Raw genomic sequence first — 27326 nt, 5'->3', positions numbered from 1 at the left:
TAAATGATGGCTTTGAACCTCTTGTTACCAAAACCACAATTGCAATAAAATAGTCACTTGCAAGGTGTGTTTGCATAAGAATATATAAGAATATTGGTTTAATTTAGGGTGGGGTTTGAGATAGGGAAGCCAGAAAGATTCACAGCAAAACTCTCCATTTTGGGCCTTTATACAGTAAATTATTCTTGCTGCAAACCTTCACCAGACCAGCTGAACACAGGGGGCTGAGTCTGAAATCCACTGGTGCATGGACAATTTTACTTTCTTCTTAGTTTGTGAATTCCATCAGTATCCAGTGGAAGCCAGGCTTTGCAGCCAGAGGTGATTATTTTTAATGAAAAATATATATCTGTATTGGAGAAATCAGTGGAGAACCTTGGAAACTTGGTTTTGAATTCAAGAAAAAAGGCAGACTGTCTGGATGAAATACGAGAATATGGAATTTATTTCCCCTATAGATTTATTTTCTTACCATTAATGAGTATAAATGTACATTTAATGTCTGGAAGAGGAATGGAATGGAGCTGCTGGAGGCACTGGAAGCAGTGCTGGCTCACAACAGCTGCATCTGTCATGCAGCAGGAATGCCTGCAGTGGAACCTGCTTTCAGATAGAGCTGTTCCAAATCAGGGTTATCAGCAGAAAATGTCAGCTCAAATTCACCAGAGGCAGGAGGAGAAGAAAACATTCTGATCCAGGTGAAACTCGAGCTGCTCTCTGATGGCTTTCAGCTCTCTGTGGTGCTGCAGAATGGCAGTGCTGAAATTCCCCTGCTGCTGTTCCCAATTCCCTTGCAGTGCCTGGGATTGTTTCCTCCAGCTGAAATTCCCCTGCTGCTGTTCCCAATTCCCTTGCAGTGCCTGGGATTGTTTCCTCCAGCTGAAATTCCCCTGCTGCTGTTCCCAATTCCCTTGCAGTGCCTGGGGTTGTTTCCTCCAGCTGAGCAGCTCCAGGTGCTCCCCAAACCCCCTCTGGGCTCCATCAGCAGGGAGGGGTGGGTTGGGAATTTGTGGGTCAGAATCAGGAATTCTCTGTCATGTCCCAGTGCTCAGGACGGCCTCTCCTGATCCCTCAGTGGCTGTTTGGTAGAGGTTGGTGCACAAATGAGTTTAGGTTTTGTGGAGATCTGATAATTTGCTTTTTAATAAGGTCTCATTCATTCAAATCAACTCCGTAGCACAAACGACAGCACTTGGGGAACTCTTGAAGCTGTGTAGTCACCACTGGGCTGATTATTTTGTTGTTTAACTGCTGATTAAATTTGACATTAAGGCAGAAGCACCTTGTTTTAAATACAAACTTTTTTATAAAAAGTGGCTCACAGAATTGCCTGTTCCTTTTCCCGGCTAATTTAGAGCCACATTGCAGACATTAGAAAGAAACACAAAACTACAGAAAAATCACATCTGTATGCTGGGAAAAGGTATTCTGGGGCACTTGCTTCTTCCAAAACTGTTTGCAGGAGATAACAAGCAGGATTTGGGATAAGTCAGCCTTGATTTGGGGATTGAGCAGAGCAGCAGCCATGGGGAGAGGCAGAGGGATCTTTGCTGCTGTCTGGTGTTAGGTGTGCTCACAAGGCAGAGTCCACCCACTGGCTCACAAATGGGCTCTGGATAGACTGGAAATTATGGAAAATAGCAAAATGTTGGTATTTCTGTTCATAAAAAAGAACTGGACAGCATTAAGTGCTGGCTGCCCTGTTGGGACAAGGCCCTGTGGGTGAAATAAGGCCTTTAAGCACGATGATATTTTTCCTAAAGCTTAAGAGGAGAAACGGGAGTGCAGTTGATTAAATTTGTGCTGGGAACAGAATTTCATCCCAATTCGGGCCACGCTGTGGGCATGAAGGGTTCCCAGGAGCTGTGCCAGGCTCTGGGACGGACAGAGGGAGCGGCCGCGGGCTCTGCGAGGGTCGCGGTGGCACCGAGCAAAGATCTCAAACTGGAACCCCGACGAGCTGGCACTCCCTGCCCTACTGAGCAGGGCACAACCCCAGTCCTTGTGCCATGGGGGTGCTGCTGTGGGAATTCCGTGCGAGGCTCCTCTGCTGCTGTCCCTGTCCCTGGGCTCACGGGCGGGGAAGGGTGGGAGCGGCGGCTGCGGGCAGGGGCGTGCTGGCCTTGGCCTCTGCAAAAAGAAAGGGCCCGGTTCATGTCAGCACGGATCCCACACTGCTCCCAGCTCCTCCTTCCTCCTCTCCCTATAAAATCTCCTGCTTGGGCATCACTGGCTGAGGCAGCAGCTGCACTACGGTGCTGGGCCCTGCGCTAGAGCCTAGCTTATAATCTTCACTGCCTGTGCTGGCAGAAGGAGATGGAAGGGATGTCTCAGGAGAGGCTGTGGGAGAGAAAAGAAACAGAATTAACGTGGACTTGGATGCTGTTCCATAGAAATCAGCAAACCATCCTGCCAGCCCAGGAGAAGGAGGATCCTGGCACATCCTCCTTTGCTGCTTTGTGAGGAGGCACAGGGTGGACTGGCAGACATGGACCAGTTCTTCTCAGTGTTTTGCATTTGGGGGATGCCCCCCAAGTGCTTTGCAATCCTTCATCTCCTTGTCAGAGAGGAGCTCAACCTGCAGCCCCACTGTACCTCATCTACAGAGCACAGCAGTTCTCTAATCTCCTTTGCTGGAAAGGGGCTTAAAAGCTAAATAAAAGCCACTTAAAATACATGATGCCAACATTTATATAGCTGAGAAACAGCAAAATACACCATGGGAGGTCAATGACTGTAACTGGCAGAGAGAGGGAGACTGTGAGTGCAGGACTTGGTGATTACATGGCAGTGGTTGTTAAATTCCACCTCCTGTTGCACTTTGCTTTTCCGAAGCATGGTCCTGCAGGGGATAAATGCCTTAACCCACACCCCAGCAGTGCCCAGGGTGGTTGAAGATGGTCTGGTACTCAGGTGCTGTTGTTTGGCAGCAACCACAGGGAACTTCTGCCATAAAGAACCATCTGTTCTCTACTGTGGCATCCTCCCAGCGCTGCCAAATCCACAGAAACACTCAGTCTTGATTTCTCGCCCTTTTTTTCCAGACTTGTGTTGTTTCAGTAACATCTCCAAACCCCCCTGGGTCATTCTAGCATTAAAAATCCTAACTTTTCTTTGGAATCATGGGAAGGAGTCAGCCAGGGGGGCTGTGAGCTCTGATTCCAGTGTAACACTTAAACTCATACAAATAAAGAACGTAACTAAACTTACATTTACTTCAATAAACTTAAAGAACATAAATTATTTTTTTAATAAATAAACTTTTTTAAATAAATAAAATTTTAAATAAATAAATAAACTTTTTTTTTTTTCTGAGCTGTGTCTGCTGCCTAATTCCTTGGCTGTGCTGGCTCTAATGATGTAAATAATGTAAAAATGGGCTGTAAATAACATAAAAAGGGGGACATACGGTCTGGAGCAGTGTGGATCACAGAGGTCATGTTGCTTTGCAGGACATGTCCTGGCAGCTGCTCCAGGTTGAGGTTGGGAGGTGCTGACTGGTACTGGAGATCAGCAGAGGTTCCTGCAAGTGGGGTTGGGAAGAGACATCATTCCTTGCAGAGTTCCTGACAAGATGCTCTGGGCTAAATCTCTTCCATCCAGAGGATGTGGAAGAGCTCTGTGGGTGGAGGTTGGTGGCTCATCTTTGCTTCCTTCCCCTGCTCTCAGCCTCTGGCTGTGTAGGAACACCCCCTGGGATGTCTGGGCTTTCAGCAGCTCTCCAGCTGCTCTCTTCTGCCTGGGGTGTGTCCCAAGTGCTGCTCTTCTCCAGGTTTCCCATAAAGTTATAGCTTTTACACATCTCCAGCAAAAGATGTGTTGTCTTCCTTAAACTGCCTCAGTTAGGTTGGAGGCCTAAGTCGAGTGCCACAGCACAGAGTGGGTGCTTTGCTGTGAATCTCAGATTCCCAGAGCTAGGCTGGAAAGAATGGCTCTGGGACTGGACTGGAGTGAGAAGGATCTTTCAAGCTACGATTCATCAAACGGTTTTGGTTGGAAGGGATCTTAGAGCTCATCTCATCCCAACCCCATGCCATGGGCAGGGATCCCACCCGCTGTCCCAGGTTCCTCCAAATCCCACCCAGCCTGGCCTTGGGCACTGCCAGGGATCCAGGGGCAGCCACAGCTTCTCTGGGCACCTGTGCCAGGGCCTGCCCATGCTCACAGAGAATGATTTTTTCTTAACATCCCACCCAAACCTTTTCTCTTTCAGCTTAAAACCCTTTCCCTCAGTCCTCACAGAATTCATGGAATCGCTGGGTTGGAAGAGACCTCCAATATCATCAAGTCCAACCCAGCCCCAACACCTGAACTCAGCCCTGGCACCCAGTGCCACATCCAGGCTTTGTTAAACACACCCAGGGATGGTGACTGCACCACCTCCCTGGCCAGCCAGACCAGAACTTCATCACCTTTCTGTAAAAATCTTTTCCCTGATATCCAACCTGTATTTCCCTTGGTGCAGCTCAAGGCTGTGTGCTCTGGTTCTGTCAGTTCCTGGAGAAAGATCCCAACCCCACCTGAGCACAGGCACCTTTCAGGAGTTGTAGGGAGTGATAAGATCACCCTTGATGCTCTTTTTCTCCAGGCTGAGCACCCCCACCCCTTTCCCTCCATCCCTCCCAGCAGACACAAACCCTCACACAAACCCCTCCAACAGCTTTGACACCACCCAGCCTGGCTGCCCTCGCCAGGACGGCTCCATTACCTCCCAGCAGCATCTCCTGCAGCAAGCTGTCGATCCTGGCCACGCCGAAGAGCCTCACAAACTGCACCTGCTCGATCATCTGCCAGGTGATGCTCTGCAGGGGCGGCAGCAGCAGCAGGATGTCGCTGAAGCGGCCCCGCGAGTCGTACTGGCGGTCGTTGATGTAATCCTCCAGGTTCACCTGCACCTGGAAGCGCATGTTCTTCACCTTGCCCGCCTCGCTCAGGCCCTTGCAGTCTGCCAGAGGGGGAAATGGAGTTAATTGCTGGCCTGTGCAGGCAGATTTTGGCCTGTCAGGTAGTGTGAAAGGTGAGTAATGCGATGGTTGACGCAATTAAAAAGTATATCCTGTATATATGTTAAGAAAAATATTATAGATTTATAGTTGTGTTTTACCCCCCTTGTGTTGTTACTATGGGGTGGCCTGGGTTTGGAACATTTGGGAGGGTCACCTCATTACCATAGCAACAGCTGACCTCCAAAAAATATTTAAGGAAGTGATCACCACTGGACAACAAAGGAGTCAATGTACAGAACTTTGTCAGGGACTGAAGGATTAAAAGGCAAAACCTCCATTGTGTGGATGAGCACATAGTGAGAAAAATCCTCTACTCACATCACCATAATATTTTCTCTATTCAGTCTTCTGCTGTATTTTTGATAAGGTTTCAAAAACCTTTCTGAACTTTTGGAAGTGAGGATCATTTCTCACAGGCAGGCTGTGTGCAGGGAAAAGGATGAGATGGCAGTGATGCTCTGACAGGGTCTCCAAGATCAGCTGGCAGGTTGGGCTGCCATTGCTTCACATGGAACAGGGAAACAGTGAGGGGAATTGGAGGGAAAACAGTAATTGGAGGAGAAACAGTAATTTGAGGAGACTTTGAAGGGAAACTGTAAGAAAATAGGAGCTTGCTTGACATGGATGTGTCTGCCTACTGCCATTATTGAAGGGGAAAAATTTAGAAGTTAAAATATTTATCCTTCCAAGGAAACAGCCTGGAATTTTCCCCTGAAAACTTTGAGTCACAGCTGCCACCACTAAATGCAAGGAGTTTTAGTGCCTGTGTGCTGTGATTACACTCGCTGCAGCATCGGGTTCTTGTCTTGCTCTCCTGTTTTGACCTGTGGTCAATCCTTTATTTCAAGGACCACTGGTCCAGCTTTGCTTAAGCAAATAAATTTGTCCCTGGGTCGGGTGAAGTGCTGGCATTTACAGCTGCCCCCTCCTGCCTCTGCTGCTATCTAAACCTGAGATTTCTGGATCACTGCACCATTTCCTTCACTGTCTGCAAAGAATCCACAGGCACCGCATTTTCGGGATTGTAGTGCCAAGAGATTAGATAAAGTGGTTAACAAATGATTGTGTCAGCACCAAGCTCTGAGGACATTCCTGCTCCTTAGCATGAATGAACTTCACTTCACACCTCCTCCTTCCAGCTGAAACCTCAGCACCGCATTGTCACATCGAGCCAGAGCTGCAGGGAGACACTGATCAGCTCAGAAGGTAATTTGTCAAAATCACTTTGATGAAGGCACCCCTCCTCTGTTCACAGCAGGCTTTGGTGAGCCAAAGTTCATGAAACGTTCCTGAAACTCATGGATCTTGATTTTGAACCAGTGAATACAGCAAAAAACTCAATAATTAATGGATATTAGTCTGATTTCTTCATGCTAAAAGGCAAAAGGGCGTTGTCTGGACTTGGGATTGTTCTCCCATCTTCTCTGTGAGCTCCAGGGAGATACCCACTGGAACCTGGGCTGAGGCAGAACCCCCTGTGCTCCTGGAATAAACACAGCAAAGCTTCAGAACAAACTGGTTCTTCTGTGTTTTCCTGTTCTCCATCCTGTGGATCAGCCCTGCCCTGGGTTGCTCCTGGCTTCCAGCAAGACCCATTAGCAGATCTCTGATAATTCTGGGCACTCTGAGCTGCCCAGCTGTCTGTGGTTTCTGATGGGGCTCTCTGGACTCTCATGGACACGCCACACTGCTGCTTGTTTGCCTCTCTCTGCTTATACATAATTAATACAGACATGTATGTCCTGAATGATCATCTCCTGCATTTCAGGCTGATGGGCTTTCCCAAAGCCAAGCTCCTGCAGCAGCCAGACTCCTCCAGGGCCTGCAGAACCTTGCACATCAGCCTGGCTGGAGTTCACTCTTGCTAAATAGTGGGGAACACTCAGGAATAATAGGTCACTTCTGCCTTAAAACTGCACTCCTGAGTTTGCTCATTACAGCACGGGCAGGGTGAGATGTAGAGCTGCTTCCAAGGGTTTTTCCTGGATTTTGGAGAGCCCCCAGGTGCTGTGCTTGGCAGTCAGAGGGAATCTCACCTGGGTCAAAGAAGATGATGGCTTTCAGGCAGGCGTACTCGTTGTCGTCGATCTGGATGTCCCGCAGGGGCTTCACCAACTCGTCCAAGATTCTGGTGGCCACACGAGCGATTTCCAGTTCTGGGCAGTGCATTGGGATGATGAAATCGTTCCCTGGGAATGAAAAATTCCCCATCAGGTTTTGGCTCTAGCTCTGGTCTCATCCAGCAGTTCCCAAAGGAGGCCTGCCTGATAGTCCCAGCGCCATTTGCAGCAATTTCCAGTCTGCAGCTTTTTAATCTGATCCACAAGGGAGAAGCAAGGCCCAGATCTCATCCCCTGCTCCTTATTTACCTCAGCTGCATGTCAGGGCACTCACACTGTGCACAGCCTGCTCCGTGTTCTGCTCTGCTTTGCCCTGTTTGTAAGCAGTGCTGCATCTTTATTTTTGGTTTTCTTTTCTCACACAATGTTATCCCTCTCTCTTTCCTTTAATGTGAAGATTTTAGGATCAGCATTCTAATTTTTCCAAGAACAATCCCATCTATGGTGGCAGTGAGCTACACGAAAAATAAACTATTTGCACTGTAATTTTTAATAGACATTTCTGCAAAGTTTCCAAGTATCTATACCCAAATACCTCATTGCCTGGGCCTTGGCAATTTCAGGTACAAAACCAAGAAAACCTAGTTTGAGATGCCGTTTCTATACTGGGGCTTTCTCATCCACAATTTCAAAGCAGTGAGGGAACAGTTAAAAAAATCCCAGTGAATTTACTGGTTCCTTTTTACTCCAGCACCCAGATGTGCAGCCCATGCCCAGCAGTGCAGAGGGGGTTTCAGGGATGCAGAATGCTTGGGAATGACTTGGGAGGGGTGAATTATAAAAGCAGGAGTGTGTTTCACTACTTTACCTAATAGCAGGAAATCAGTGTATGGTATGGACCTCTTGGCTACCCCGAGGAGCAGATGTTCCCCTGCGTGGGCTCTGAGCAAGGCAACCTGGAGGTGGCACAGGTGAAAGAAATAAGATTCCATTGGAAAAGCAGAGAATGGAGCGCTGAGCTGTTGCTGTCCCCATTTGGTGTTTGCTTGGGTCTGGCAGATCTACAGATAAAGTTCTGTTCAGGGCTAGAAAATATCACTGTGTGTTCACTTTGAGAACTGCTACATTGGTGGCAAACTAAATGAAACTAAAACAGCTTCCTGCTTTAACTGAAAGAGCAAAGAGGGGCTTGAGTAATTTGAGTTCTTAGGAAATAATCAGATTCCACAATCAATTATTAGGTATCAGTAAAGGCAAAATCAGAACTGCCTTGTAATTCAGAATTTCAGCAGTCTGACACATCAGAATTTTTTTGACTGGCTCTTTTGCAGGTTGGACTGACCAAATCTATATTTTGAGGGACTTGAGCTACTGCGGTTATTTTTAACTGGTCCCTCTTTCTCTCCTGCTGTTTGTAGCTCTGCCTAGGGTGATCTGCTAATGCCAAATTCTCCCATGAGAGGCCCAGCTGGGAATTCCCTTCAAAGGCACTGGACTGACCAGGAGGGGCCATTGGGCTGTACCTGGTCATCGAGGGGGAGCTCACAAAAGGCAGGGATGTATTTTGCCCACTCCACCAGCACCAGGAGCTGCTGTTTCATGGATTCACACACGTCGTTGATGGTGGCAATCTTCTTCATGGCAATGTCTGTGCTGTGCACGGGGCTCAGGGATAAATACTGAAAGAGAAACCCATCAGATTGATCCCATCAGAGCCCTGAGATGTCCCAGTTGTGGCTGGGCACTCTGTGCTCAGCTCTGTCCGACTCGTAGCCCATGGAGCAGCTTCCACGAGGTGGTGCTCAGTCCCAGCACACACCCAGCCCTCCTCAGCCTCCTTCCCTACTCTCCAGGACAAAATCAGCGCTCCCATTCCTAGCAGCAGCCAGCAGCACGGTGTTTTAGCTTCCCACCAATCCCTCCAGCCAGCCAAGTGCATGAAATACATCCAGCTTTTCTCCCCCACATTGCTGTCAGGGACACAAAACTCCTGTTTTTGATCCCTTGCGTGGCAGGGAGAGGGTTAAAACCAGCAATTTTTCAAAAGGAAGTGGGCTCATTGCTGTGTGAAATGTGCAACATCTGAACCGTGTGTTTCAGTGGGGAAAGGGTATTTGCATTAGAATTTAAAGGACGCTCAGGGTGAAATTAATGGTGGAGAATGAAATAAAAAAGCAATCAGCGTCAGCTGAAGCCCAGCGGATTTACTCACATTATTTTTCCTGCCCTGATAAAGAAGTTATGTGGAAAGATACAATCAACCATGACTGGAATATTATGTTCAGAGCAGGACAGAGAGTGTAGCTCTCCTTCCCTCAAGGAAGGATAAAATTCTGTGTGAATGCAGTGAGATTTTAGGGGTGCAGAAACAATTTAGGCTGGGGGAGGAGGGGACCTGGGTTCTGCTACATCCCTCAGCCCTTGGAATTCCAGTTTTCTATCTCCCACCAAAGGTGCATCTGCTCCCTGCAGGATGTATCGCCTTGCTAATGGATTTTTTCCTGTCTGCTTTTGAATATTTTGCATTTTCTTCCCTGTGAGTTTGTGGAGGAACAGAAAAAACATCCAGCCCTGGTTGGTTTAGCGGGCTGGAATTGCTGAGGGCCACAGACCCGTTTGGAGGGGCTGTCCCCACGTGTCCTACCTGCTGTGCCATGGCCTCAGCCTGAGTGAGGATGTTGATGGAGAGAGAGCCATTGTCCTCGTAGCTGCTCCTGCGGATGCTGATCCTGTCCCGCTCGTTCTGCACGGCTGGAAGGAGAGAGAGAGGTGCTTGTGTCAGTGAGAAAATCCCAAAGGTTGTACCAGTGAGAAAATCCCAGTGCTTGTGCCAGTGAGAAAATCCCAATGGTTGTGCCAATGGGACACTCCCAGTGGTTGTGCCAGTGAGAAAATCACAAAGGTTGTGCCAGTGAGAAAATCCCAATGGTTGTGCCAGTGAAAAAATCCCAATGGTTGTGCCAATGAGAAAATCCCAATGGTTGTGCCAATAAGAAAATCCCAAAGGTTGTGCCAGTGAGAAAATCCCAATGATTGTGTGAGTGAGAAAATCCCAATGGTTGTGCCAATGAGACACTCTCAATGCTTGTGTCAGTGAGAAAATCCCAGTGCTTGTGCCAGTGAGGATCTCCCAAAGATTGTCCCAGTGAGAAAATCCCAGTGCTTGTGCCAGTGAGAAAATCCCAATACTTGTGTGAATGAAAAAAATCCCAGTGGTTGTGCCAGTAAGGATCTCCCAAAGGTTGTCCCAGTGGAAAATCCCAATAGTTGTGCCAGTGAAAAAATCCCAGTGCTTGTGCCAGTGAGGAAATCCCAATAGTTGTGTCAGTGAGAAAATCCCGTTGGCTGAGTGAGTGAGAAAATCTCAATGGTTGTATCAGTGAGAAAATCCCAATGGTTGTGCCAATGAGATACTCCCAGTGCTTGTGTCAGTGAGAAAATCCCAATACTTGTGTGAATGAAAAAATCCCAGTGGTTGTGCCAATGAGACACTTCCAAAGGTTGTGTCAGTGAGAAAATCCCAAAGGTTGTGCCAGTGAGAAAATCCCAATGGTTGTGCCAGTGAGAAAATCCCAGTGGTTGTGCCAGTGAGAAAATCCCAGTGGTTGTGCCAGTGAGAAAATCCCAGTGGTTGTGCCAGTGAGAAATCCCTCCAGCCAGTGGCTGCTGCTCCTTGTGGTCCCTAAGCAGGCGTGGATGGGGCTTTGCTCCTGCAGACCCTCCACTGTGGTGGGAGGCTGGAATAACCAGGCTCTGGGGAGGGAAAAGGCCACTTCAGAGGGAGAAGAGCAAGCACAAGAGGGAGATGAGGCCATCCCAGAGCAACACCCATGGGATGTTTGCTGGTCCTGCTGGATTTGGTGCAGCTCAGGGGGAATCGGGGGGTTGTTGTCATCTCTTTGCACGTGGCAGTGCTGGAGCCCTGGGCTTTGGGATCCTTTCTGCCATGGCTGCACTGAGGGCTCCTGTGCTGAGCTCCTGATAGAGCAGGGTGCCCCTGGGGCTGCACTGTCGTGGGGACATTCTTCTTTCTTTCAGGATTTTTTCACAGAGGAAAGAAAGAGAAAATTTCTATTTCTGCTCCTTGCTTTTCCCATGTGGAATATGTTTGGAGAATTGTTTACCTGGGGTGATTGCTTGGTTGGATTCTGGTGAGGATTTTTTGACCTGATGGCCAATCCAATCCACCTTTGCTGGACTGTCAGAGAGGGCCACGAGTTGTGAGGAGTTAGATTTGGTAGTTAGAAAAAGTAGGTTTGTAGTTTTAGTACCTCCTTTAAATAGTATATTAATGTATTATATTATAGTTATAATAAATAAATCATTCAACCTTCTGAACTGGAGTCAGACATCAGCATTTCCTCCTACCAGGTTCACCTGCATTTACAAGGGCTGCACCTCACCTCATGGCAGGGCTGGAAAAGCAACCCCTGATGCCACCTCAGAGCAGCCTCAGGGTGTCCCCTGCCCCCGAGGCATGGCAGGTGCTGACCCCAGGGGACATCGTCACTCATGGGGCACAGAAAGAGTCACTCCTTGAAGGAAGCTCAAAGAAAAGGAAGTTTAAATCCCCCTGGAACCATCGCACAGCTGATTTCAGCCAGCCTGAAACCCCAGCAGCAGTGACACATACAGACAGCACCAAGCCAGGGTTTGTCACCAGCCCTGCTGCTGCAAATCCCTGACCTGGTAAAACCAGCAACACCACAGACCTTGGACACACTGCAGGGACCACAGCGGAGTGAAGTCAGCCCAGAGCCTTTGCTGGACATGCCATGGTGAATTGGAAAAAAACCCACTGATTTTTGAGGCCCGTTGCACCCTTTAAACCATCCTTCCCCCTGAAGCAGGAGCTACACCCAACCTCATGCCCCATCAGCCCTGCACGGGGAACAGGAGGCATGGATTGCCCTTCAGCAGCTTATTTTTGCAACAGTCTCTGAGAACTGAATCACCTCCACTGCAGCCACCGAGTGAAACAGCAGCAGAGGAAAAAAAAAGGAGAATTTCAATTTAACCCAACCTGGTTTCAGTGCTGCCTTATCTCCCAAGCCCTCCTGCCTCTGTCCAGCAGCTCTGGGCTGGGGGAAGGAGCCTGAACACACTCAGTGTTTTCCTGGCAGCTGGCAGATCTTGGCTACAAACAGCTCAGACAGGCACTTGTCCTGTCCCCGAAGCAGAGGGAGCAGGAAGATTTAGCATGTGGTGATAGTGCAGCACATCCCTCCTCCTTCACGCAGCAATCCCAGACTCCTTTCGCTTTATTTTGGGGGGGTGACTCAAACAGAGCTGCCAAAGCACAACTCACTCTGTGCTTTAACCCCTCGGGTGCAGAACACTGTGGGTTTGTCTCAAAAGTGGCCACCGGAGAAGATTTTTCCAGCAATTTTTTCCCCCCTTCCTGCAGAATCAGCAGAGTTTCTTTGCCGTAATTTTTCTGACACTTTGCCTCGCTGCTGGGTGTTGTTTTAGAGCATCAGGACCCGTTCCTGGCAATCCATACAAAGGAAAAATGTGAGCACTGCTTTGCACAATTTGGGGGAAGGTGTTTCTTTCTGCCAGCTCTGTCCAACCACTGCTCTGTTTTCCTAACCTGCCTCTGATGAGGGGCCAACAAAGTGAAAGGGCAGAAAACAAGCCCCAGTGACAAAAATCAATGCCTCCCCTTATTGACAGGAGGGCAGGGTTTATTTTCCAAGATCTGGGGCTCAGCCTTGCTGTCAGTCAGGGTCAGCTTGTGGGGATCTGACTTTGTACCTCAGAGCCAGACTTGCCTACGAGGGGATGCATCTATTTCTAAAAGGTGCCAGACACAAACACATCCCTGGAGCATTTTCAGCCTCTACAGAGAGGCAATTTTTCATCAGTTTAGAGAAAAAACAACACAGCTTTTGGGAGGCTCTGCTAACCCTCCTCAGCCAGCAGCATAAGTTGCCCTGTGCATGAGGAGAGGGTCAGCCTGAAGGTGAAGGTGGTTGCAGGAGCCATAATCTTGGCACTTCATGGTTTTTTACTCTTCCACCAGAAAGGTGAGTGGCAGCATCCAGCACTCAGGAGAAACAAACCTGACTCCATCTGTGTCATCACTGCCTTTTTGTAAAATCCCCATCCAAGCTTCTGATTTGTATCAGATGCTCCCACACGTGCTCTCAGAGTGGGCCTCTCTGCATGCTGACAAGAAAAAGGAAAGTTTTGCCCATCCAATCGAGTTACACATCTGATTTTATGTAATTCCTACAGTCCCAGGCAGACCTGGTCCATATGACAGGCTCCTTTGAGAAGCCTCAGCCTGTTTTTCCCCCGTAGTGTTTTTATGGCACATATTTCTGTGCTTCCCTCATGCTCTGATAAGCTCAATCTCCCAGTGTAAGTGGATGGTACAGAGTGACTTTCTCAAGGTGATTTGGGTGTTATCGCTGAAAGCACCCAAGATGTGATGGAATTAGATACAAAGGGGAGTTAATGTTTCACCTGCCACAAAAATTAATCTATTACTGTGCAGTGATTATATTGCTATATTTATTGTGTTTGTGAAAGGGAGGGAAGGGACAGGTTACTCCTGGTGAGGCAGTGGGAGTGCTCAGGGGACGTGCTGGCCCTGGGGGTGCTGGGCTCAGGTGTGATCTTGGCTTTGCTGTCAATAAAACCTGCAGGAAGGACTGAAAACCCACTGCTGGATCCCTCTGTCTCCCAGGGGCTGCTATTTCTAGAAGTGCCTGGCAAAATCTTCGCCACCTTTGATTTTTTTTCCCCTCTCTGCACATTCCCAAAGCCAGAAAACACCACCAAGAGCCACCCAGCCCCGCAGGAAGGGACGTCAGCACTCGTGAGCCCCCAGGATGGAGCTGGCCAGGGACAGCGTGGCCCCAAGCTGGGTTTTCCCACAGGGAAAGGGGACAGAGGGCAGAACGATGCTGGTGTCTCCCTCCAGGGATTTGTCCCTGGCTACAGCATGTCCTGGCTGTGGGAAGAGGATGGGAAAACAAACATCTCCTCGGTGTGACGCAGGGAGCCTCGGAAGGGTTTTGTCACTCAGAGCAAGGCTGGACACTGTGCCTGGAGCTCTGGGCAGGCAGGGTTTGTGGGATTGCAACAAGCCCCTGCTTCCCAAACTGTTTGTCCTCACTGCCTTGCCACGCAGGGCCAGAGACTGGGATGAGGAACCTCCAGGGAGTGCAGAGAATGGGGCACAGGCGCTGGCTGGGAGAGCAGCAAACCAGTAACTTTCCACAGCAACTGCACAGGTGCCAGCTTTGCCTACACAAGAATGGCTCTTTCTGTCATTATTCCACTAAAACCAGCCTCAGTTAATGCTGGTGGGGCTGGAAATGTAGTGATTAATGGCATAGAGGGAGCAGGAGGAGGGAGGGCCCTGCGTGGTGCACCCACCAGTGCTCACAGTGTTTCTGTCTTCACCGACAGATTTACTCCTCCTGCTGCTTGATTAATTTATATCCACAAATAATCTTTTTTTTCCTGAGCTACCTCGGATTTTGTAGGTGTGGTGTGTTTTATTTGCAAATAAATCCCAATGGTACATGTACATTTAATCCCTTCATGAGCTTGTGGGCTGATTTATGACTACTGAAGGTAGAGAAGATCCTTTATCTTTTCCATCCTTCTTTGCAATAAACTGCAGTTCCAGCATTCTGAAAGCTGGCACAAGAAATGTGTAAACAAAAGGTATGAAACAAGATAGAGGCTCTGTGAAGCACTAATAAAACTGTCCTATAAACCTGTCCAATTTCACAACAGTAAAGAACAGCCTCAAACCCTCCCTCAAACACTCCCTCCTCCTTACTGTTGCAGAAGTAAGTGATATAACAATTCTTTTTACTTCTTCATAAAACTAAAGAAGTTCATTCACATTCATAAATTACTTTGAAGGGGATGGGAGGTTAAATATTAACCCCTCATTTTATTTTTTCCCACCAGCAAGCTGAATCCTGACAGTGCAGTGCTGGCCTTTCCAAAGGCTTCCAGTTTTTTTTCTCAGCTCCATGTGAGGAGGTGACCTGGCTCACTTGAGAAATCACACCCTGCTGATTTATCCCAGGTTAAACATGATCTCAGGGAGATGCTAAAAATAGAATCCCACTGTTTTCTTAGGGTGTTTAAGTACCTGGTGTTCTACTCAGCCACTGATGCTGCAGTGGCCAAAAACCAGTCTGGTAGCATTGTGCAAGACAATAGAAATCAAACCTTCTGAGCCAGCAGAGATACTTAGGGGGAACAGCCAGAAAATACCCAAAACATCCATACAACCCTCTGGCACAGCCCCAGCCTTAACCCCAACACAAGAATAAAGGAGTGAGTTTCTTGTAAAGATCTTAGATCCTGGTCACAGATGTGTTCAGGATATAAGAGGGGGTTTTGTTCAGGCAAGGCTTTCCCTCTCCCCTTATCCTAAATTTAATGGCTGTTATTAAAGTGAATTATTGATACCAAAAATGCAGTTTGGATAGGAGTGATTCTGAGTGAGTTATTTTCTAGGAAATCTGGGAACTGGACTTTCCACAAGACTCAGGTTTTGTCCCTTCCCTGCTCTCATTAGTGCTGATGGAACCTGGGCCCCATCTCAGTTCACAAGCCTCTTGTGGAGGGCAGTCATGGTCCTTCCTGAAAGTAGGATCAAATTCACCCATACAAACAAGGCAATCCAAAGTTCCTGCAGGTAATTTTCTCAATCATTCCCTAGGGAGCCTGTTCAGTGCCCCACAACCCTCGGGGGGAAAAACCTTTCCCTAAGATTCAACCTAAACCTCCCCTGACACAGTCTAAATCCTACAGCCCCAGGCAGATCTGGTCACTATGTAGCTCAGGTATTTGTATTATATGGCTTTTTCTTTAGGGAGAAATTTCTCTTCTACCAGGCTTGTAGTTCCCTATCCACTAGAAAAGTTTCCAAAAAGAAAAAAAAAAGAGAGAGAGAGAAAGAAATATCCAAACGTGTCACATAATATCTTGCAACACACGAAGACTGGGGAAAAAAACACCAAAAGAACAGCCCCTCTGGATCCAAAATTCCCGTTTATCAGATAGTTCTGCCAGGGAACAGCCAGTTCTCCGAGGCTGAGCACACAGAGATTGAGCAGTGGGTCAGTGGGGCACGGCGAAGGTGACACAGCCCCACTGACCCCACCCCGGGTGGATTGTCACAGCCAGCCTGGGAAAAGGATCATTTCCAGCTCCTTCCCCTCTGCTGTGGATAAACAGTGCCACTGCCACACCCTGGAAACTCTGCCTGCCGTTATAAGGGCTGGTCCTAAAGGAATGTGCCAGGGAAAGAGGGTTGTGCCAGTGCTGGGACACTGAGCGAGGGTGGACGTCACCACTGCCACCTCCCAACACGAGCTCCTGCACGCTCCAAAAGATTTTGTACAAATATTTGGACACTCCAGTAGTGCTCCATCCAAGACATGGCTTCTCCCTCTCCCTAATGCTTCGCAATACTGTTTAATATTAATCTAGAACCACCCAAAAGCAAATAGCTGTGTTCTTTTTGTGCACACAATTGTGCAAGAAGTTTTCTTTCCCAGTCCTGCACATGTGCTCGGGATAGAGTTCTGGTCAGCTAAGCTAATTTCTGCACAGCAGTTGCTCAAGGTGCTTTAAAAGCTTCCTTGCCAAACACAGGAGCATTTTCTGAGCACACAACCTGACTGCACTCATGAAAAAATTTCAAGGAATGTGACGATGTGGAACTTGAAATGAGTCACCTCCCATCAAGCTGCACTCAGTGATGGAGGCATGAGCCAATGTTTTATAACTTTTACCATAAAAACCAATAAAAATCATGCTGCAGCTCAAAGAATAGATCTGATAACAAGATTTCAGCCTTTCCAAGCAGTGCAGTTTGCTGCACTGGCAATTGACTTTATCCCATCTACAACTGACCAAACCAGCTTATTCTTTGTCTTCATTAATTTGAGCACTACTTGTTTTTCCATTTGCTGTATTTATTCCATTTATCCTAAATTAAACCAGTCGGCATTTTTGCTTCATCCACGATTTATCCCAGGTTTCAAAACACCCTTCTTCTCCAGGGAAACATATGGTCAGAACATGGGAAAGATCATTTAATCACCAGTAAAATCTTATGAATTACCAGAAATCTACGGCAAATTTCCCCTTGGGTTCAGTGAGGCCACAATTCCACCCATTTGGTGAACTTGATGACATGGAAAGAATCTTCCAAGCTCCCTCATCTTTTAACTGCCAGTGGGTTGGGAAGCAGCAGAAATGAAGGTGAAGAGTATGAAACAGCTCAAAGGTGCAGCTACGTGAGCATCAGCTGAGCCAACCACACCACCTGAAGCAGCAAATTGATGGCGTTTATGAGATTGGAGGTGGCAGATCCTCATTGAGATTGGCACAGGTGGGATTAGGATTCACACCAGTGGGTATGGAGAGAGGAAATTGCTATTGTAAAGCACTTAGAGACCAAATAAGTCCTGAGGAAGCCCATCCCTTTCCCAGGACTAAAAGACCAGCCTGATAGGATGGGTGAAAATTGTCACTGGGCTCTCATTGAAATTGAGATAAAATGGCAAACAACTGCAACAGAAAACATCTTTCTGTGGCACACAATCATCATCTCTCCAGCCAGTGCTGCTGCTGCTCCCCACCATGCTCTGCAGTGGAACAGGGCCTTAGACAGCAGCAGGAAGGCTGGAAATGTCTCTTTGCACCCACCTTCTTTCTTCATGCCAGCTCTGAAGCACTTCTTCAGCCTGCAGTACCTGCACTGGTTCCTCTTGTCTTTGTCTATCACACACTGTCGGTTGAACCTGGGAGGAGATGGGAAATACAACATGGAGTAACCATCCGTGACCTCTGCAGCCTGAGCAGCCCCAAATACAGCCCCAGACCTCCCTGAGCTCCACACTGCGTGATCTTAGAGAAGAGTCAAAGGTTTGCCAGGACTGGATTGAATCAACGTTGGCTTCTCCTCTTCCCCACCGCCGCTCCTTCCAGCTGTGAGCGCCGCGGCTGCAGACCACCCACCCTGCAGGGATTGGGATGGTTTTGGCCATGAAAACACGACTGTGACTCAAGTTGTGCTTTTGCAGGAGCTCCATCTCCCGCTTCCAGACAGTTTTTGGGTGTTCAGCGTTGGGGTTTGTCTGATTTCACTTGTTAACTATTCTACCATTTGCGTAGAAGAAAACGCATTGTGGGCCATGAGTCCTTTGGGTCTGCAGCCTTGTGCTGAGGCCCGTTGGCGTCCTAATTCCTCTTCCACTCAGTGGGGATTTAGGAACTCTTGTGCTGTTCCAGGGGTGGCCCACACAGGCTTGGCAGCTCTCCCCACGGTGGGTGAAACAATGGAAGGGGACTCTTCCATGCAGAGAGGAGTTATCGTGGGTTGCTCCGGGACCATCAGGCTGGAAAAGCTGAGGCACTTTCCCAGACTGGTAAAAAGCCAAAGGTACAAAAGCCCAAAGACTTCCAGAGGAATTCACGTCTGCCATAAGCAGAGCTCCGAGCTGGGCTGAGCTCACCAAATAAGGGCTTGCACACAAGCTTGGCTTCAATGCTGTGGATCTTCCCTGAGCTGCCAAATATTGCAGAGATTTGTGGATTCCTGGGAAGAGGCAACAACTCCGCTCCCAGGAGACCAACAGCTGCAATTTCAAAGAAAGCAGTAGTAGAGTTCATCTCCTCCTGCAGGAATCCCACAGTTCATGGGATGAGCACTGTGTAGGTGGACACTGCTGTCACCTCAGGTGACATGGCTGGTGTGTCCTGGAGTGATAAGGGCACCAGGAACATTTTGAACAAGTAGGGTGACTCACATTGGAAAAATTTGGAATGCCCTTAGAGGAGGAAAAGCTTTGGAACAGAAAGAAAACTTCCAGGTTTCAACTAGAGAAGAAGGGCTTAAGTGTATTGAGGTTTGGGATTTCTTTCCAATTTTTCCTGTGCTAAAATAAATATAATTTTTCTAAGGTAAATCAAGATAACAGCTTTATAATTTATAGCCTCCTCCTGGCAAAAAACCTCTCTCAAATGTATACCTGTGCCAGAGTGGACGTGAATCATCTCTGGTCCACACATATTTCTCAGAATATTCATAAAATCATCACTGATAAGTCAGTGTACATAATTTATTGTATTTCAAAACAAGAATGGAGAAGCTGTGAGAGGGCTTTGGAGGTGACAGATTCCTGGATGCCTGTTGTTTTTTACCAGGAAAAGCAAGAAAGATCAAATCCCTGGAGCTTTGGTCCTTTGCCACCTTGGCTTCCCCTGGCTGGGCTGTGACAAGGTCATGGTGTCACTCCACACCCTGGGTCTGTATTTATGTATTTTACACATCAGTCAAACCTCAGGTTTTTGGTTGAACTGGAGGATCTCAAAGATCTTTCCCAGCCTAGTTCATTCTGTGATTCTCAGGTCTGTGAGTTTCCCTCTGTTTACCCCATGGGGAAAGCAGTGATGGCGAATTCACTCAATGCGTGGCACAGAGGGTCTCAGCGTCCAAATGAGATAGGACTGAGTTTAGAGATAGGACTGAGTTTAGAGATAGGACTGAGTTTACTCCTTGTAAACCAAACTGCAGTCCTACTGGTGGCCTTCACAGTGTGGCAACTCGGCATTTGAGACACAACCCCCTGCTTCCCACCCTGAATCATTTCCCACGTCCATCAATCGCGTTCGTTAATTGCCGAAATTGGGTACCTGCAGGAGTAGACGTGGTTCTTGCGGACGCTCCTCCTGAAGAAGCCTTTGCAGCCGTCACAGCTGGAGGCCCCGTAGTGCTTGCCGGTGGCCCGGTCCCCACAGATGGAGCACAGGGAGCTGACACCGTTGGGGAGCAGGTTGGTGTTTGCTGACTCGGCCGCGATGGCCTCTGTGGGCAGAGAACAGGGACAATTAAAGCTCCCTGCGATGGAAACCTCTGAATAATGAGGTTGGAAGAGACCTCTAAGATCACCAAGTCCAACCTATGTCCTAACACCCCAACCAGACTATAGCACCGAGTGCCATGTCCAGTCTTTTTTAAACACATCCAGAGATAGTAATTCTACCACCTCCCTGGGAGGACAATTCCAGTACTTTATTATTCTTTCAGTGAAAATTTTTTCCTAATATCCAACCTGTACCTTCCCTGATGTAGCTGAGGCTGTGTCCTCTTGTTCTGTCAGTGCTGCCCGGTGGAAGAGAACGACCCCACCTGTCTAAACCTCCCTTCAGGAAGTTGTGGAGAGCAATAAGGTCACCCCTAAGCCTCCTCTTCTCCAGGCTAAACAACCCCAGCTCCTTCAAACATTCCTCACATGGCTTGTGCTCCAAGCCCCTCACCACCTTGTTGCCCTCCTCTGGATATGCTCAATCATCTCAACATCCTTCAATTTATGGTCATGCCCTTCCCAAGATCAGCTCCTTTGCTTCTGGCATTGGTGTTTTCCTTCACTTGAGGGATCAGAGAGATTTCAAGCTGCATAGCCCAAACTGCTCCTGAGAATTTATCAATTATCACTGCTTTCCTGGAGAGATATAAAGAAACCTCACTTGCATGTGAGTTTTTTGGTTTTGAGGGATGCAAGCCATCAGTTCAATGAGATACCTGGAGAACATGCTTCAAAGCTGGTCTCCAAAGAAGGAAATGGAAAAAAAGCTCATTAACTTGAATAAATAGAATGCAGAGAAGAAACAGCAGAATCAGGAAGGATGAACTACTTCATGCCCATGACAGAGGTGCTGAAGATAAAAGACTGTTCCTGAGAGCTCCTCTGCAGCTGAAAGGCAGAGACAGCAGCTCCCACAGGGATCACTTTAGTTCTAAGTCTGGTCCCTCCTCTGAAATTCTCTCTGAAGAGGCTCACTGCTTTCCACTAGAAAGCAACAGAGGTGATCAGGAAGATCAGATTTCTAAATTAGAGACCTAAAATTAGGTCATATGAATGCCCTCTGTCATGGCCTTCATTTGCACCCATTCATTTGGGGCAGGAATAGCTCTGCCCCTGTGTGTACACACTGCTGAAAACTCCCCTTGGAAGCCTCTGCTCTAACCACCAGACTCGCTGCCCTCTTAATCCTCCTAATTTGAGGCACAGGCTGGGGAAGGAAAAGGCAGGAGACCCTTGCGAAGAGGGCAGCTGATGGTGTTTGTATCTCCCCGTCTGTTTGCAGAGCCTGACCCGGGCACTGGCTGCAGGACGATTTTATGAATTTATCACACCTCTGGGAGCATGTTCTGTGCTCCAGGGGAGCCCATCTCTTGCTCCAGTGACCTCAGAAAAGTCCCCGGGACAAGGCACGCCCTGACACGTCTCTGGGATGGGACATCCTCACACCAGAGATGGGGAAAGCTCAGCTTAGCAGTTTCTTAGAGAAAAACTACTCAAAGGGCAGGAATTGCCACCTGATCTGCCTAGAGAGAGTTTTCTAATCCATAATGCATAAAAATAGCTGTGGGTAAGCCACACACAGAATATATGCAAAAAGAGAGTGAGAGAAGGTTGGTTTTTGTGTGTGAATACACGTAAAAAAAATGTATAGTGAAAGTATTTGCTGTGTAATGAAAATTGCAATCAATGCCCCACCCCCCCCCCCCAAAAAAAAAAAAAAAACCCCAAAAAAAAACTGAGTCAACAAAGTTTTAGTTTTTCAAAAACTGGACAGTTTCTTAGCTAAGGCTGAGACTAAGACATTTTTAGCCAAGACTTCTCTAATGCAAAGTTCAGACTTCCTGTCACCTCCTGAAATAACCCTTTTGGTCCATATTCACTTTCTGCTGTATGGATGAATCAATAAGTGGGTTACAGCAAGAGGGAAGCAACATGACAAGAAAGAATGGCAGCACCAAAATCATTCCCAGGTCATAATGACAGGAATTGAGATTTGCCTCTTCCCAAATTCTGTGTAAGATTCTCCCAGCCCTGACGTTTGTCAGGAAGCGGCACTTGGGTCCTTTGGGAGCATTATCTATGTCAGAGGTATTTAATGGCAATTTAGGTTGATTTTTAGAAGGGTTTCTTTGCAATTATTCTTGATTTTATATTATTTAATTACTTAGTATTAAATTAACTGTACAAAATATTCCTTTGAGGATAACTGCAGAACATTTGGGCATCTGTGGTTTCATCCATTTTTTGAAGGACCATATGATCATAAACAAATGACTGTGTTGGATTCCATTCTAAAAATTTGCACAACTGAAATAAAGATAAGGCAGCAAATTTCCTCTTCACTCCACTCATGCTTTCTCTAGACTTCAGAGGAATCAAGCCAAGGTCAAACAGTTTAGGTCTCCAACACATCCTTCATCCAGGTCCAGACTGCAAAATATTCCTGATGCTGGAAAGTATTTACTCACCAGAAAATACTTTGTTTCCTTTTATGTGAGTAGGATGTGGGAATCTGCTTACTGATATAAGGAAGAAATTAATAATCTGGCCTTAAACCAGATGTTACTGGAGGAGAAACCATCAGCACTGTGTGTGTGAGGGCCCTTGGAAATTAGCAAACCAAATTTTGCCCTCATTTGTGTCCATGGAAGCACAAACAAATCACCAGTGAGTTGGGTGGCTCTGGGTCAGGGCAGCTCCACAGCTTAAAGTTCAAACCCTGGGAGGGAGCCACGTGTCCTTTTCAGCTGAATTGGCTGAATGTGAACAGAAATTTTAATAAATAAAAGGAAAGCCCTAATCCAGAATGCACGTTAATTATGATCACAATTTTTAATTACAAAATCCTGTCAGCAGCTAATGATGGGCTCCAAATGAGAATTAGTTCAGAGAAGAGCAAAGCAAAGCTGATTATCACAGGCACCAGGAGACTCTGTCAACACAGCTTTCAAACCAATATTTGGGTTTTTCCTGACTGATCCCTGCGAGGAAAGGCAGAGGAAGGCCAGGATCCCTGGCAGCACAGTGAAATCCCCTGCCTGCCTGTGAAATCTGCTTCGTGTGCTCCATCCCTGCCTGACACAAGGAGATAACCTGAACAGCTACTGTGCTGTGCCACGGTGCCTTTCACTTCTCCACTGGAGAGATGCACTTGATTTTGTCCTCCAAGAAGGGACCACAACTCATCCTGACTTTGTGTGGCTCCCAGGTTGAGCTGAGGCTTTGCTTGTGGCCAGACCCCTCACTGGGGTTCACTGGCAGAAATATCCGTAGTTTTAACCATTTTTTGTGTTATATATAATCAGTGTGCAGACTGGGAGCTCCCTAAGGCTAAGAGCACCCAGTGGCTTCCCCAGATTCGGGATCAGCCAAGTTCACAACTGAAATGCACACAAATTTTTTGGTACCCACTGGCTCTGTATGTTAATCATTGTCTAACCAGGGCTGAGATGATAATGCCAGTTTTACAGTGATAAGAAATGACACTGAGGATGTTCTCATCATACCTGACCCCTGCACTGCTTTTCCTTTCAGTTCCTTTACTGGCTACAGCTCTTCTAGATGCACATTGTAAAAAAGAATTGTCTTGCTATACTTTCCAGGGTGGCTTTTATCTATCAGGAAATCCAAGTTTTGGTGCACATAATTTGCAGTTAACAAATCCCCAAATTACATGTGCTGGGCTAGAATGTGAAGAGATCCCAATGTGGGTTTAGGGCTTGAACACACAGAGTCAAACTCTCGCTGCCAAAGCCAGCATTGTGAAACCTGTACACACAAATGTAGGGCAGGAGGGGGTTTAAACCCTGGCCACGTGCAGGTCAGCCTCTTTCTACATCAGCTTTTAGCAAATAGAAGAGTTTTTGAGATATAAAACATAGCTGTGGTTTAGTGATCCCAAATCCTACAGGAGCGATGATGAAGGTGCTGTGCCAGGCACTGGAAGCTCGAAGGATGGTGAATCACTGCCAAAACATCTCTGGTGGCTTTTGCACGGTCTGAACTGGGTCAGATGAAATGGGATGGGAAAGATGTCACCAGCCTCGTGCCAGAGTCCCCAGGATCAGTGTGGAGTGTGGAGTGAGGCAGGACAGCAAGCACCACCCTGGGAGAAAGCTCTCCCCAGCTCTCCAATGAAGAACTGGGGCTGTATTGCAGCAATGCTTCACATCTCCACCAAAATGAGACAACTCTGACAGGGCTGTGAGGGAATGGGCATTAACCACACACAAAAACTGAGAATATGGGCTCCCTTCACCAGCCAAGGTGAAGGAAACAAATTTGTACAGAATAGGAAAATTTCTGCTGTTGCAACACGTATTTCACATAGGAAAGACAGAATTAGCAGTGATTTTTGCTCCTTTCCTTTTGCCATTCTTTCTATTTAAACCTTACATATTTTTTATGTCACTCATATAAAGTGTTCTATTCTTTATTTTGAATAAACCTTAAAATATTTGGCAAATCATGGGCTATTTGAAGATGGAAAATCTAAAATATGTGTCTGGGCAAATCTCAGAATTGTAGCAGCTTCATGAAGGAGAAACATCTAAGCACAGCAAGTGCTCCACAAAATTAATCCACCCAAAATTTTGATGAAATAATGTTCTGAAGAAGGAAAGAGTTGGTTTTAAGAAAGCATGACCTTATTTGAAAATATTCCAATTTTCACTTTTGGAATTGTTCAGAAGGTAAGAAACTGTGCTGAGTCCATCAAAATAAATATTGCATCGTTTCCTGTTCATGTTTATAGAGGGCAAAGCTGTCATCATTTAGTAGAGAAAATACAGATGAACCTTAGGAGACATATAAGCAATCTTTAAAAAATCCAGTATAGTTATAAAAAATACCTAAAATGAGGTTGTTTTTTGACTCTAAGAAATTTTTAAATATTTCTGAAGCCACAAGGAAACTGTGATTTTGAATTACCTCAGGGGCCTGAACTCAGCTGGACAGCAATAGATTTCCATGCATGGCCATTTCAGGTATTTTTTGAAGTTATTTTTACAAACCGTAGAAAAGGACACTTACCCAAGACAAACAAGCTAATTTCAAAGCAGCTACTTCCCGAGAGAGCTGGTTAGTCATTAACAGCTAAACAAACAACACAATACCGAGTTCGATAAAGTTCAGAAAAAAAACTCAACCTGTCAGTTGAATCTGCGTGAATCAACAGAAAGCCCAAAGAGGCATTGGTGGTTTGTTTATAAAATTATACTGAATTTCGGGGAAATTTGTGTCGCTTCAAAAAGTGAAAAATATCTTGTTGCTCAATGGGATGTGACAAAGAGAAATATCTGTGTTAAAATGACATTTCTGGAGTAGGATGGGAGGTGGAAAGCTTTCTACAAGAATAAGATCCAGTCTAGCTGGAGTTTACAAAGATTATATATATTGAAAAACCTTCATTTGGGGTCAGCCAGAACTTTACAGAAGGCAATTTTAAATTCAAACTCCTTTGGGGCCTTTTAAGTTCACTTGTCTCCTAACCTCCTTCCATGCCCCACAATAATAAGTCTAATCATTTTATATTGTAGGTGATATCCCTATTGAAACCCTGATTTCTTCTGATGAGCCAGTTAATGAGCAAATGTGAAAATCCCATCTTAATTTCACTAAGCTTCTTAACAAAATTAAAAGGCTGCCAAAACTCTCCAAAGGGATCGCTAACGCTGGAATCTCATTCAGTTGCACGATTGGTTTTGTGCAAGATGACCAAAATGCCCTTTATTTTTACACAGTGAGCAGTTGATTTCACAGGATGGAGTTCACTTTGTGTCAGACTACTTGTGACTGCAGAAAAATTAAATACCACACAAAGCGCTTTATTCCTGCGAACCAAGCGGAAGCCTTGGCGTACGAACACTCCCACCTCCCAGCCAAGTCCTTTGTGCCCTAAAAACTGTTGGCCCATCTTGGTAGCCAGAAAAGGAATACAAAGCTAGCAGTGATTTGGATATTGCTTCTCAATCCCGGTTCCCAGGACCAACCTAAACAGGGCACACGGTCATGGACAAATGCCGTTTGGGACGACATGTTTTCCCAAGGATTAAATATCAGCTGAAGTCGTATACGGGAGAGAAACACACATTGAAGGAGAAATATTGGTAATAACTCCTCTCATATGCAATACAGCAGGACAAACCCAGGGAATGCCATGAAGACCTCTTCCAACCTCTGCAAAACCTGGTGGGCTCTTCACGGCATGACACTCAGCCCACCAACAAAAAGAATAACCCAAAACGGGACCGGCAAGCAAAGAGGTCGCATTTCAGCCCAAACATAACCATGGTGCAACAGAGGTTGACAGGTCAGCTGCTTAAATATTACCCCTTCCACCCTTTGCCCCATACCTCCCACCAGCCTTTCCTCTACGTTCATCTTTGCAGCAAAATTAGTGGAGCTTATTCAAGAGAAAACGAATAAAAATCTCACCGGTGTTATTGGGGAGCACGCGGAGGTTGTCGAATTCCAGCATGGTATAAGAGGAGTCCAAGGAGTCGACATAATCTGGCATATCCATGTCCATGATGGACTGACAAAGCTTCATTATGACTTGACAACAGCGAGGGAAGTGGCAGAAACAGCCCCACTGTCAATCACGGCCAAGGTTTCCTCTGCAAAGAGAGACACCCCAGTCCCCGCGATGACAAATCATTACCCAGCTCTGCCCGCAGTCCCCTCCCCGTGCCAGGACAGAAGGGACGAGGCCAAACCCTCCGGCGCAGTCCCCTCCCTTCCCGGGGTGCATCTCGCTCTCTGGCTCCTGATAAGGTGATGTAGATAAGGCCTAGGCTCAAACGCCTTGGATTGCATCTTCGGGTCAATACAGCCACATTTATGGCTGCTCCTGCACAAACATTTTGAGAAGGGCTGAGGAGAGACGTCACACGCCTGTGTCACTCTCCCAGGGCAGAGCTGTGGTCCAATCACCAATTGTCACCTTGCTCGCCTACCAGGGGAGAGAGCAAATGGTGTCACTTGAGGCTCATAAGGACAATAAATCAATGTCCCACCGAGTCAAGACCATGAAGGCAGGTCAGCATCGAGAACCTGAGTCATTTCCACGAGACACCACAGTGCTCACACCTTGAGTTGCAGCTGGAAGGGGGAAATGAGGCTTCATTCCAGCTGTACACGTGGTCTCACCCTGCTCCATAGGCAGAGGCGAGGGGGAGGAGGTGACTTCCACCCACCACCCTCCATCCCTCTCACCTGTGTCTTCCTCCCGACTCCAGGCAGCCCCAGGGTCCCAGAGCTCCCTCTGGGGAAGAGCTGGGCTCTGCTAGGGAGTTATCAGCATGGAAGGCTTCAAACGATGGCAAATGATGGAAATGGAAAAGGCTGGGAGGGCTGGGCAGACTCCCCCACAGATGTGTGGTGTTGCATTTCACGCTGACCCA

The 27326-nt window shown here is 47.1% G+C and overlaps 1 protein-coding gene across 2 annotated transcripts; it reads right to left on the bottom strand.

Annotated features, from left to right (window-relative positions):
- Positions 1-422: 422 nt before the first annotated feature.
- LOC100227703 (hepatocyte nuclear factor 4-beta) lies at positions 423-26802 on the bottom strand. 2 transcript variants are annotated; one of them, XM_072934203.1, is made up of 10 exons: positions 26359-26802; positions 19751-19922; positions 17762-17856; positions 9711-9817; positions 8590-8745; positions 7935-8022; positions 7043-7195; positions 4709-4945; positions 3410-3523; positions 423-2130 (listed from the first exon to the last, which is right to left on the bottom strand). In XM_072934203.1, exons 1-10 carry the CDS (start codon positions 26471-26473, stop codon positions 2072-2074), a joined length of 1296 nt encoding a protein of 431 aa, XP_072790304.1. In that variant the 5' UTR covers positions 26474-26802; the 3' UTR covers positions 423-2071. The 2 variants fall into 2 exon arrangements, with proteins under 2 accessions (XP_072790304.1, XP_030138040.4); XM_030282180.4 differs by having other exon boundaries at positions 423-2340; positions 26359-26801.
- Positions 26803-27326: the final 524 nt, after the last annotated feature.

This window comes from Taeniopygia guttata, chromosome 11 (assembly GCF_048771995.1).
Source record: "Taeniopygia guttata chromosome 11, bTaeGut7.mat, whole genome shotgun sequence".
NCBI classification, from domain to species: Eukaryota; Metazoa; Chordata; class Aves; order Passeriformes; family Estrildidae; genus Taeniopygia; species Taeniopygia guttata.
The sequence above is the reverse complement of the archived record's forward strand: the minus strand, read 5'-3'. Positions and strand labels throughout refer to the sequence as shown.

Excerpts from the sequence above, each read along its gene's own strand:
- LOC100227703 (XM_030282180.4), bottom strand. The coding sequence starts at position 26,473 with ATGAAGCTTTGTCAGTCCATCATGGACATGGATATGCCAGATTATGTC. Across the intron at positions 9,818-17,761 it reads AGCTGGCATGAAGAAAGAAG|CCGTGCAGAACGAGCGGGAC; the intron begins GTGGGTGCAAAG and ends CTCTCCTTCCAG. Across the intron at positions 8,746-9,710 it reads CTGAGGCCATGGCACAGCAG|TATTTATCCCTGAGCCCCGT; the intron begins GTAGGACACGTG and ends TTTCTCTTTCAG.